The sequence below is a fragment of the Callospermophilus lateralis genome, chromosome 3, assembly GCF_048772815.1.
Source record: "Callospermophilus lateralis isolate mCalLat2 chromosome 3, mCalLat2.hap1, whole genome shotgun sequence".
NCBI classification, from domain to species: domain Eukaryota; kingdom Metazoa; phylum Chordata; class Mammalia; order Rodentia; family Sciuridae; genus Callospermophilus; species Callospermophilus lateralis.
In genome coordinates, this window is record NC_135307.1 from 130,814,695 (window position 1) to 130,827,348 (window position 12,654).

General features: G+C 35.8%; 1 protein-coding gene across 2 annotated transcripts in view; it reads right to left on the reverse strand.

Annotated features, from left to right (window-relative positions):
• Positions 1 to 12,654, reverse strand: part of Adamtsl3 (ADAMTS like 3) — a 319,937-nt gene that overhangs the window by 209,113 nt on the left and 98,170 nt on the right. For both annotated transcript variants that reach the window (XM_076851278.2, XM_076851279.2), the window contains exon 5: positions 4,375 to 4,420. In XM_076851278.2, the coding sequence (XP_076707393.2) occupies positions 4,375 to 4,420 (46 nt within the window). The remainder of the gene's footprint in view (positions 1 to 4,374; positions 4,421 to 12,654) is intronic.

The window sequence follows — 12,654 nt, forward strand, 5'->3', positions numbered from 1 at the left end:
GAGAAAGGAAGCTTCCAAGACCAAATGTAAAAAGCTGCCATGTGGAAACCCCCAAGCTGTGTTCCTCTCTTAGGAAAGTCAGCTCCATGGTCTCTGGGCCTTACTGCCACTTCACTAAATAGAACTTTAATGCTTATTCCGTGTCACCAGATGAAATCTTTCTTTTGAGAAGATAAGAACTGAGGAAACTATTGCCTTGTAACATTAGAAAATGATGATTGCTGGTGAAGACAGGTTTAAATCTAGATAATGCTTCCTAGTCTGCCAGAGGTTATTAGGGACATTCTTTTTACTCCACACCATTTAAGCTAGGCAGGTCCAGACTGTTTGATAAATGGAGGAAATCATGACCTACAAAGTGTTTAGCCCCTAGCAAAAAAAAAAAAAAGGATATGGCAGAGTTAATAATTTGATATTCAAATTAGCAAGTACTCCATTATATGATATGACTTTTGATTAAAGGCAGGAGCCATTACATTAAATGCTTACATTAAATGCTTTCATTTACATCATTAGCACTTAAGCCCACGTAGTGCAGCTCAGTTGGGCCAGGCCCCAGCTCAAGACAATCTAGGGGCTCTTGTGTTTTATATGGAGACTCAAATGCCCAACATTCTTCTCCTTTCCTTTCCCTGAGAAGTATTTCTTAATCAGAGTTAAGTTCAAGGCAGCACTTATTTATTAAATATACTTTATGAGCTTCACCCTAGATCATATGCTATAGGGAACAGGATATAGTCCAACTTTCGCATTCCATGAGCTTGTTCTCTGATCACATCTACATGCATGAAACACATGGAAACAGTGTGCAATTACTGGCATTTGTAGATTTGCAGTGGGAATGAAATAGAGGAAATAAAATTGTTATCCAAGAGTTAAATTATAAAATGAATTAAGAGTTGATAAGGAAAGAACAGACCTGAGATCAGCAAGACCTGACTCTAATCTGATAGTTGGAATTGGTACATCTAAAAAAGAATTCTGTCTCAGAGGGAGTAGCCAGTCTGGGAAACACAGAAAAGGAAGAGGAGGCTCAGAGAAGGAGGAGGAAGAAGCGGGGAAAGGAAGGGAGGCCGAGGAGTAGAGGAAGGAAGAATGAAAAGAAGAAAGAAGCTGATGACCATTAGCACCCATTCACAGACCATCCTGAAAAGAGGGGTCTCCTTACCCTCTTACAACTACAGGAATGTGGACAACTTAAAGAGAGAAGCCAAGGCAGGAAGATTACCTAATAAATTGGGTATTTTTATGCAAGAGAGACAGACCATTACCTAAGAAACTATTTATATAATGGGAATGTATTAAGCTGTAATTTGGACATTGGTTAATGTTTCATCCAGTTAACTAGTGAGTAGGGATCAAAGAAAAATACAGTTTTTGTTGTAAGAAAATTTTAAAAGTTAAATTTTGTAATATTTTTGTATAACAAATGACAAAAACTTCTAATATAAAAACAAACTACCAAGTGGTCACCATAGCTAGAGTTGGTAAGGAAGACGTTGTGGTAAAGTGAAGTCTGAGATGACATTTACTGGATGGTGAGTTGTAAATAGGCCAAGATATAGGAAACAACATGAGCAAAAGAGAACGAGGAGGAATAAATTTAGTATCCACTAGCAACAGTGCACAGTCTTGTCCAGCAAGGGTGGCAACTGTGAGATGCATAAGAGATACACCTAGTCAACTTCTGAACGCCCCTGTATGCAAGGGAGGGAATCAGAGAACACCAAGATGCAGGCAGGGGAGTGACACAGAATAGGTGCCATTTGAGGAGACCAGTGTAATTGCAGGATGGCCTGGAGGGCTGGAGACAGGAGACATGGCTCTCTCCCAGAGCAGGAGCAACAGCAATGGAAAGACAAGAACATCTCAAGGAAAAACACAGAATAAAAGGTATCAGAAACCATGCATAGGATCCATGGTATGAAGGACCTTTAAGGGCCACATCAAATGTGGCCTGTTTTGGGAAGTCATCAGGGATCCCAGAGAACCCACTGCATGGAGCTAACTACGCTCATAAAAAAAAAACATGTTCATGGCTGGGCACGGTGGCAGACTGAAACCCCAGAAACTCAGGAAGCAGAAGGATCACAAGTTCAAAGCTAGCCTCAGAAACTTAGCAAGGCCCTAAGCAACTTAGCAAAACCCTGTCTCAAGAATTTTTTTGTGTGTGTGGTGTTGGGGATTGAACCCAGGGCCTGCACATGCAGAGTAAATACTCTACCAACTAAACTATACCCTAGCCCCAAGAAAAATTTTTAAAGTTAAAACATTACAAGGGGCTGGGGATAGAGCTCAGTGGTAAAGTGCCCCTGGGTTCAATCCACAGCACCTCCCAAAAAAATACACACACACACACACATCACACACTCTCTCTCTCTCTCTCTCACACACACACACACATGCACACATACATATGTTCATGTTACAAATATTCTTGTCAAATTGTGATATATGCTGTATAATTTAACAAATATTTTCCCCTGGCCTCTTCCAGTCTTGCCTTTAATCCTATAAACACAGTATTAAAAAAGAAAAAAAAAACATGAGTAGTTACTGAATTCACTACTGACTGACATGCATGACTTCGCTGGGAAATTTTCCATTTGCTCTGATATACCTGTGATAAGGATAATTCTTTACCCGGGACTTGGTTGTAAGGATATATGCTGAGGTTTATGTCTGAAGATGGCAGTCACCTGGGAGCCAGAGTCTTGCCCACAGGCATGTTCTGTTCCCTAATCTTTCAGCCTGAGTCCAAAGCCCCATCTCCCCTGATAGAATGAACCTGGGAGAGCCACTGAACCGCAGCCTGCTGGGGAGGGCAGTGTGGTCCCAGAGCCCTGGTGGAGTCTCCTACTCCTGTGTTTGAGGCATGGTCTCCTGCAGGTTGGGGATGGAATTTCCTTGTGCTCTCTGAATGCATGTCCCTATGGCACCAGACTTCAAAACAAACCAAAAGAGCATCTGATTTTTCCTTGAGTGCCTGGAACCTATTGTTTTTAGTGTATTCTGCTGCAGTGGGCAGAATTCTGAAATACAGCAGCCAGAGTCTGTGCTCCTTAAGCAGGATCTTCCCTGGGCTAAGATCAACCCAGAGATGTGGGAGTAGGAGACCAACTGGTATGGAGGGAGGCCTTCATTTCTCCGACTTCTCTTCAGTTGCCTCTCAGAGTTTGTTCCCTATTCTTTCCTGACCCTTGTCCCTTGATAACTGAATATGCAGAAGGTCTGTGCTACTGTTCCAGATGTTGGAGTTTCTACAAGAGTATCTTAAAATATTCTTTCTTCTATTACCTCAGCAACTCCAAGGTTTATCTCTTAAAAACTACCATGCACTGGATGTGATTGCAGACACCTGTAATCCCAGTGACTTAGGAGGGTAAGGCAGAAGAATCACAAGTTGGAGGCCAGCCTCAGCAATTTAGCAAGGTCCTAAGCAACTCAGTGAGACCCTGTCTCAAAATAAAAAGCAAAAAGGGCTGGAGATGTGGCTCAGTGGTAAATGTCCCTGGGTTCAAAGCCTAGTACAAAAACAAAAAATAAAACAAACAAACAAAAAAAACAAGCTACCATACTTTAGTTACTATTGTCTAGAATATTACTTCATCATCTAACAAAGCTTAAGAAAAAACCTAAATCTCATTCAGATGATCTCTTCAGATTCTCATAACTCCCTTTAAATTCCTGTTATTTTGATTTAGGTATGTGTCACCAAAAGGAAATATTCTGAGTGGAAAATAAGATCTGTTCCTTCTGAGGTTTACTTTGCATTTTTATATTTATAAATAAAAATTATTCTAATTTATTTTAATGTTGACTGATGTAAAATAAGAGTATGGTTATCTAAACTTGTGTGTGGTTTTCTAATGAGTCACTTGAACATATTTTTCAGTGGACACAACAGGTGGTTTGCAGTGGCAAAAACAACACTAGACCAATTCAGGTCTATACCCTTCCTGTGTGATCTTCAGAAAATAATTTACCCAACTCAGCCTCAGTCCCCTCATTCACATATTTCACTTTCCTATAATGCAGAGACCTTGTGAAGCACTTTGAATTTGAAGGAGCCTAAGGTATTGTGTTCTGGTTTCTATAAATTCAGAAATTATTAAATACTGACCAAATTAGATCATGACCTTGAAATGACATAAAAGGGCATATAAGTGGATAAGATGCTGGAAATACAAAAGTTGTTGCCATCTAAAGAAATATTCAAATTTTCTACAAAGGTTATTGAGAGACCATTAGTTCTTAACAACACATATGATAATATAATGATAATTATATTGATAATTATTATTGATAATGATAATATTATAATTTAGGAGATTATATATCTTGGGGATTATATGTTCTGATTGTAGGACTTACATGATTGCTACATGTCTTGTAACGAATGTTCTGTCCTTCACAATTCCTAAAGGAAAAAAGAAAAAACAAGAGAAAATAATGACTTTGTCACATAATGGCAATTTTGTCAGCAACAGACTATATAAATGAAGGTGGTCCCATAAGATTATAATGTCTAGTGACTTTGTACCCATGTTCGCTTGTGTAAATGCATTCTATGCTGTTTACACGACAAAATTGCCTAACAATGTGGCTTTTAAAAATATTTAGTCCTGTGAGAACAGAAATATTTAAAAAGTGAATCTTGAATCTACATGAAGAGATTGATAGAGTCAGCAATATATTTTCTGCATGTACTTTCTGATGATTATATTTTTATTGATTATAAATGGAACAGGTAAAAAGTAATGTACCTATTATGGTTTGGGTATAAGGTGACTCCAAAAAAGGAATATTGATAGAGGAATATTCAAGGTGAAATGATTGGATTATGAGAATTGTAACTTTATCTGTCCATCCTACTTGGAATGGACTGACTGGGTGGTAACTGTGGGCAGGTGGGCTATGGCTGGAGAAGTCCTAGATGGGTTCATCTTCCTTGAAGCACCTGTTGCTTCCGTGTAGCTATGATCTAAGTAGCTTTTCTCTGTTATACACTTACACCATGATGCTCCTCCTCACCTTGGGTCCAGAGCAACAGTCAGCCAACCATGGACTAAACCTCTGAAACCATGAGCTAAAATAAACTTTCCTTCCACTAAGATGTTTTTGTCAGGTATTTTGGTCACAGTGATGCAAAACTGACCAACACAATACCAAGTAGTCTCAAGGTAGCCAGGTGCAGTGGCACACGCCTATAATCCTATCGGCTCAAGTTCAAAGCCAGTCTCAGCAAAAGCAAGGCATTAAGCAACTCAGTGAGACCCTCTCTCTAAATAAAATACAAATTAGGGCTGGGGATGTGGCTCAGTGGTCAAGTACCCCCGATTTCAATCCCTGGTACCAAAAAGAAAAAGTCTCAAGGTGGAAGATCATTCATCCCAAATCACTTCAGCAAAGACTTTATTCTTAATAGTTTTGGAATTTAATCTTCCAGCATTTTCGTCATGATTTATTTGCAGAGTTGAAAATCATACTGTGAATTCAGCTTTGGATTGGTTTTAATCTAATATTATAAACACTGATAATGCTCAGGGGAAATTCCTTTAATGATTACATAAGCATCCCTTAAACACACTTCATTTTGTTAGTTTTGAATTAAAATTTCCAAATTGTGGTAAAACACAAATAACATAAAATTCACCATCTTAAGTGTATAGTTCAGTATGTATTAAGAATATTCACATTGAACAGATACTACCTTTTGTAATGGTATTGCTTCTTTGTTTCCTTCTTTTACAATTTACACACAGTAAAACTCACTTCGGGGAGGTATACAGTTTTATGAGATTGGACAAACCCATGCTGTATAGAAACCATTACCACGATCAATATTTGGAACAGTGCTGTCATCTTTAAAGACGCCTCATGTCACCCCTTAGTGGTCCATCTCTCCCCACTGAGTTCCTGGCAATCACTGATTTGTTTTCTGACCCCAACATCAAGACTCTTGCAGGATGTGACATCAATTGAATCAATAGAAAGCTACAGTGTGTAGCTTTTCAAGAAGGATTCTTTTATAGCATAATACATTTAAAATTCATTCTTGTTGCTGTGTATATCAGTAGTTTGCAACTTTTTAAATGCTAAGTATTATTTTGTTGAATGCATGCCCAAGTTTTTATTCCCTATCTGCATATTTGAGTTTTTTCCAGTTTGGGGCAATTATGAAAAAAAAAACTGCTAAAAACATTCACATACAGGTTTTGTGTGAATATAAGCTTTCATTTCTCTTGGGTAAATACCTAGAAGTGAGATTACTGAGTCTGCTCTTGTTTATGTAATATAAAGATGCTTTGCTAAACATGTTTATGCTTCTGTTTTTGTTCATACTTAGAATATATACCTAGAAATGGATGACAAATTTTAGTCCCTTTGAAATTTTTCTAATATCTGAGCTTGAAACTATTGGTTGGCTGAGTATTATTTAATTGGTTGCTTTCTCAAGAAGTATATGTGGCTGGTATATTAATGAACCTTTCATTTCACATAGAAAAGAAAATTCAGCAAGATGTGATATTCTATTTATATGATTCTTTCCTTCCCTCCACACTGTAGGCATGCTGTGCTGACCACTGACACTGTGGCTTCCAAAGAAGTCTGATTTTTATTCTTTTGCACATGTGCTTTATTTTTCTGCCTGGAAGCTTATAGTTTCCTTTTGTTTTGTTTTGTTAGCATTTAAAGTAAAAGTTATATTCAGGATATATCTAATTATGATTCTTTCCATCCATTTTGACTGAAAGTGGTGAGCCCTTTTGAATGAAATACTTCATTACCAAAAATGTATGTGTTTTAAGATAAATAGGAATTTCTCAATGCATATTCATAAAGCTATTTCTTCACTACAGTTTAATAAAAATGTACTTTTATTCCCAGGCTCTGATTTTTCAATGATTGCTCTTTTTTTCCAGAATTATCTGCAATTCTGAGGTGAGCTCTCTCTTGGCATTTGTTTTCTTTATCATCTTTGCATGATTTTCTCTCACTGATGTTTAATTCCTTGTGCCTTTTCTTGTGTTTCCAAGAAATATATAGATATACTTCCTCGTGCCTGATTTTATTTCCCTGTAGTGGTCATTTTGTAATTCATGGTGTTCGATACTTTTTGGTTCTGATTTTCACTTTTCTGTCTTTGCAGTCCTTCTCACACTTGCCCTGTCCATTGACAATTCATATCTCCTCACTTTACATTTTGTCCCACTTAAAACATGTACCCTTTTAGTGTCCTCGTGGCTTGTGTTTTTGGGAAATGCAATCCTAATTGGTTTGGGAGAGAGGTTTGGGAGTGAGTTAAACAGCAACATGGCTGACTCCAAAAGTGGTAGTTAAATGTCTCAACCTGAAGACAGTCGGGTCCAATTAGCTGCTCCTTCTCAAATTCCCACCTTCTCAGATTATGACAAATGGGTTGATAAAGTCTTCATATTTTGTAATTGTATACTTCCATGTTTTGGCTTGTCCTAGGTATACTTTTCTGAGATTTATTAAAATCTTAATGAGACTACATCAAATTTTTAACACTCAAGGTGCACCAAAGTGGGAGGCTGGTAGGAAAACCAGTGAAGAAGTCTCTCTCCTTGTCAAAGGGAAATGACTCCATTCTGCTGGGAACAGCAGCTGTGCCTGTGCACAAGCTCATACACTCAGGAGATGTATTTCATTCTACTGTTCATGTGTGGAGAAAAAAAGAAAATAAATAACATGAAAAGTGAAAGGGTAATATAAGTTACTTGACTTCTTTTGGAAAAAACCCCAATTGAGGAAAACTGCTAATAGATCCTATTACTTCCTGTAATAACTGAAAGCGTTTTGTACCACATTGATTACAGTCCTAAAACATTTTTAATTCCAATTTAAAGGGAAGAGCCAAATTAGACACAGTTAAAGATAGTATTTGAATTGTTTAATAATACTGGGATACAAAAATTGTGGAAACATACAAAGAATGGCATTTTCTTTAAAAGTGTTTCAGAACTTCAGGAATAATTTTTGAGATGCATTTGTTTAATTTTAGTTATTTAATTTTTTTTAAAAAAACTATATTTTAAAGAAAGAAACTGAAAATGAAGGGAAAAACATATCCATCAAAGGTATCTAATGGCTATGCCTCAGGATGGCTATGTAGACCACGCAGCACCCATGCATGGTCTATATACCCCACAGATACCTGCTGTGTCTTGATTTTAAGCTATATCCTAGAGTTACTAGCTTGCATCTTGATTTTTGAGCCTGAAAATCTAAACCAAAATGATAAGTACATCCTTACTCCAAATCCCAGCACAACTGCATCAAAGTGACATGGGAAAGAAAGTATTTTATTTCATGAAATCTCAAAATGCAAAGCACCATTTTGGATGCCTTCCTTCTTTAACACCTTATAGTGAATCTACTAGGTACTAGGAGGCAGATAGGAAGATGCAGCGATTATCTCCCAGCTCCCTTTACAAGTCAATGGTAAGGTTTTTTTTAAAAACCCAACCACAGGGCCATCATTCTTAATATTCTATTTCCCTTTGTCCAACCTAACACACTAAACCCACTGACTGGCCTTTACTGACAGGGCACAGTTTGCTTACAATTCAGTAAGAAAATGAATGACTACTTTATGAAACAGGCATAAAATGAAATGCAAGTTATTTTAAAGTTAAGGACATTGGAGTCCTAATTCCCCAAGCAGGAACCTGCCAGCTTATTCTGGAAATAATTCCTTTGGCCCAAATCAACTAAGCTACAGAAATATTACTTGTAAGTTTTTAATATCATTCTAATTACTATATGCAAGAGCTAATGGTTATCAGGAGTATATGAAAATTCAAGAACATCATTTTAAAATTATGTATTTTTTATCCATTACAACATTCATAGCACCCTGAAACTGAAGACTTTTGAAGTCATAAATTTATGAATATATAAAAAACATATGTTGATTCCATGAGGATACATTAAAAACATTAATAAAATTTCCCTAGAGTTCATAGCACTATAATTTATTATATTCACTTGGTGATATATTGACTTAAATACTAGTGTCATAAAGACTGAGAAGCATGTGTTTTGAAGAATAAAAATATATTAATTTTTTAAAATAGTAGTTAAGTTAAACCTGTGTTTCCCATGGTTGGCACTTGACGAGAATATCAAGTTACACATTTCTGCAAGCAAAAGAGACATTCTGGCTGGTGCATGGTTTGCGGCATAATAGAACCGACTTGAGCATTTAAATGTAATAAAATTCTGAAATGACTTTATCCACAAAGAAATAAATGAGCAAAATAGCTACATTCATCCCTGTCCCTAAGTTATGAATTTAAAGGAGCACACTGATAAGAGAGAAGGCACCAGAATGCTTTCTAAAGCCTGGGATGACTTTTTGTTTGGCTTTGTATGCAATCACCTCCATATTCCACTTCCAAGAAAAACTGACCACAAGCGCTCAATATTTATGAAGATTTAATGGGTCTCTATGGCTGCTCGAGGATAAAGAGGCCCGATAAGCCTTCCAAAGGAAGTAGGTTTCCTTCAGAAAATCTGAGTACTTCCAAAATTACGGTGAACATGTCTAACATGGGGGTGGGTTAGGGACGATGAAGCTCTAGAACACTTCTACCCTCCTGTTCAATAAAGCTAATTTTGTTTTTATGCAGGAAAATGAAGTTACCCTCCCTATTTCTGAAACATTGTATAAGTGGATATGCTCCAGGTCTGGCCCCAAGCCAGGAACCAAGTTGGAAAAAGGACTTAAACTGCCGTACGCTTATCTCATTGTAAATACCACAGGACATAGTATTCTCTCACTTAGTTTTATATAAAGTTATATATCTAGTTCTGCATGTTTTTCTTTTCTGGGGTGGGGGCATTTAATATGTTTTCCAGCTTCATATATTTGTTTAAATTAGATGAGCTCAGATAGAAGGCAAATGTGGAGTTCCTCAAGCCTAAAAGCAAACTTTAGTATACAGGTTAAGATTAGAACATGATATAAGTCCTAAAAAATGAAAAATGTAGGCAAGTAGTACTCCAGAAATAAAAGAGGCAACTGAGGAAATGGCATCATATCATTTATAATTTCACAGCTTTGATTTTTCAGCTCAACTTTATATGTGACTTTGTGTTCATGGCCTTCGGCAGCCTGATTTTTATTTATTTATTTATTTATTTATTTATTTATTTATTTTTGCTTATCTGAACTCTATTTTTAAGAACCTCCATGTTGACATGTGTAACTTTTAATTCATTTTTATGACTGTACAGAAATCCAATTTATAAAAGTACTACAATTTTTTATCAATTATTTTTATTTATCAATGGATTTTCCTCAATGTCGAAAATTTAAGTTGGCTCCAAATTTTAAAATACCTACAGTTGCACAATGAGCATCATCATCTTAGCCAATTTGCACAAGTTTCTCTGGGACCTATGTTGTGAACATTATATCTTTGCTATTGAGGATACTCTCTAATATGGACAAACCACTTTCTGATAACTAGTGCAGAAAGGTTTTCATTTTTAGAAACTAGGCAATATTTAGCTTTTCGAACTTTTAATGTCTTTCCAAGCCTGAAAAATCAGCATATTTCATTTCCTATTATTTTGCCATATTTTTTGTTGGTGACATTAATATTTTCATTTGTTTTTGACTATGCAGGTTCCCTTTCTATAAATTTCTGGATTAAATCCTTTGCCTATTTTTCTACTAGTTTGTTTTTGCTTTTGTTTCATTGGTATATAGAAGTTATTTAAATATTTCAGATGCTTATTCTTTACAGATTATATACATTGTCAAGATTTTCTCTGCCTCTATGTCTTTCTTTAAGGTTATAGTAGTGTTTATAAGAAGTGTTTACTGCGATTGAACTTATCAATATTTTCCTTTATAACTATTTAATATCTTTCTATCTTAGTAAAGGAATATTTCACTACCTAGAGATTTTCTTCTGTTTTTTTTTCTAAATATTTTCAAAATTTATTTTTTATAAGTAGACTTTAATCCACTTGGAATTTATTCTTTACATGGACCAAAACATTTTAGTAGTTTCTTTTGGATTTCAATAGTCATATCTGAGACCCCTGAACTGAATATTTATCTTCCTTTACTGATTTATGATGATATCTTCTATATATTTCAAACTCCTTGATACATATTTGTATTTCTGGACTCTTAAGTTTGCTACTTTGATATATTTGTCCTCATACCACTGTTACAAATAAACTTAAAATTTTTTAATGTCTGTAGAAGTTTCCTATTTTTATCTTTTTCAAAATTGTTTTTTATTATCTTTATAATTCCATTATAATTGGAATTACACCCATTTAAAGATTAAATTAGGGGAAGTCAGCCTTTTATGATGTTGAGATTTCCTATTTGTGTTTATATTATCTCTCTCCATTTATTTAGTTGAGCTTTTAAAATCTTCCCTAAAGACTGTGTACACCTTTCAATTAATCTATCACAAAGCACTTTACTTTTTTTAGTAGTATAAATGTTACCTTTTGAAATTTTGCTTTCTAATTAGTTGTTGTTTTCAGTGCTGGGGGTGGAACTCAGGGCCTTGCACATGCTAGGTAAGCACTTTACCACTGAGCTACATCCCTAGCCCTCTATACAGTTAGTTATTTCTTCTTTTCCAATCATAATATTTTCTATTTTTTTTCCTTGCCTTATTACACTGTCTAGGATCCTCAGTAATGAATACAAACAATGACAGGCATTCTTTTTATTCTTACATGAACATGATATAACAATATAATTTGGTCCATATAATTCCCCAGTATTTCTCTTTTATTCATACCTAGTATTAAAGAAAATAGAGTTACATTTTACTAGGAAAGATAATATTGACTATACATTGAGTACACCTCTATTGCTGGTTTCCCAAGATTTTTCTTTTCAGTTGTGAGTAAGCATTCATTTTTATCAGATGATAAAAATCATCAATATATCAATACAGATAACTGGATGACTTTTCTCCCTTGAATCCTCACTGCTATACCTACTAGTGCTTACTTATGGCAAATAATTCCTTGCCTGTTATCTATTTTAGGATTGCAAACTTATCATAAGCATGGCTCCATCAATAGAAATCTTCAGGCAGCCTGACTTGGCAGTCTGTCTCTCTAGATCTGTCCACTACTGCCACTCATCACAGTTACAAGATCACGTTTCATGTTAATATTGTCATTTCAAAGCTTCCACAGGCATGTGAGATAGATAACTTTCAACATATTTAACACATACAATAGAGACAGGTCAATATATTTGTACCTCAAACTCTTGGAGGAACAGTTCCATTGTTCCAAAGTGGAAAATTTATTTCTAATCAGAATGAAGAACCAAGATATGTAAGTTCCTTATGCTGGTGGAATGATACTTTTTTCCTGGTCCATCTGTTTAGTAAGTGTATGGGGTCCCACCTTTATGTTGGGGCTGCAGTTCCATGCTGCTGTGCTTCACATACACTCTAAACTTGATCTCCTGAATTAAAGAAGGAATTAAAACTTAACAGCCTGGGTTCAAGAGACCATCAAACCCCATTTCCATTGCCAGGGCAGGCAAGGAATTAGTTACGTACTTGCTGGTCTGGCCTTTAGTTTCCTCTTTAGTTTTTGACTCTGTGGACTTTCCTTAATTTCTTGTAGGCT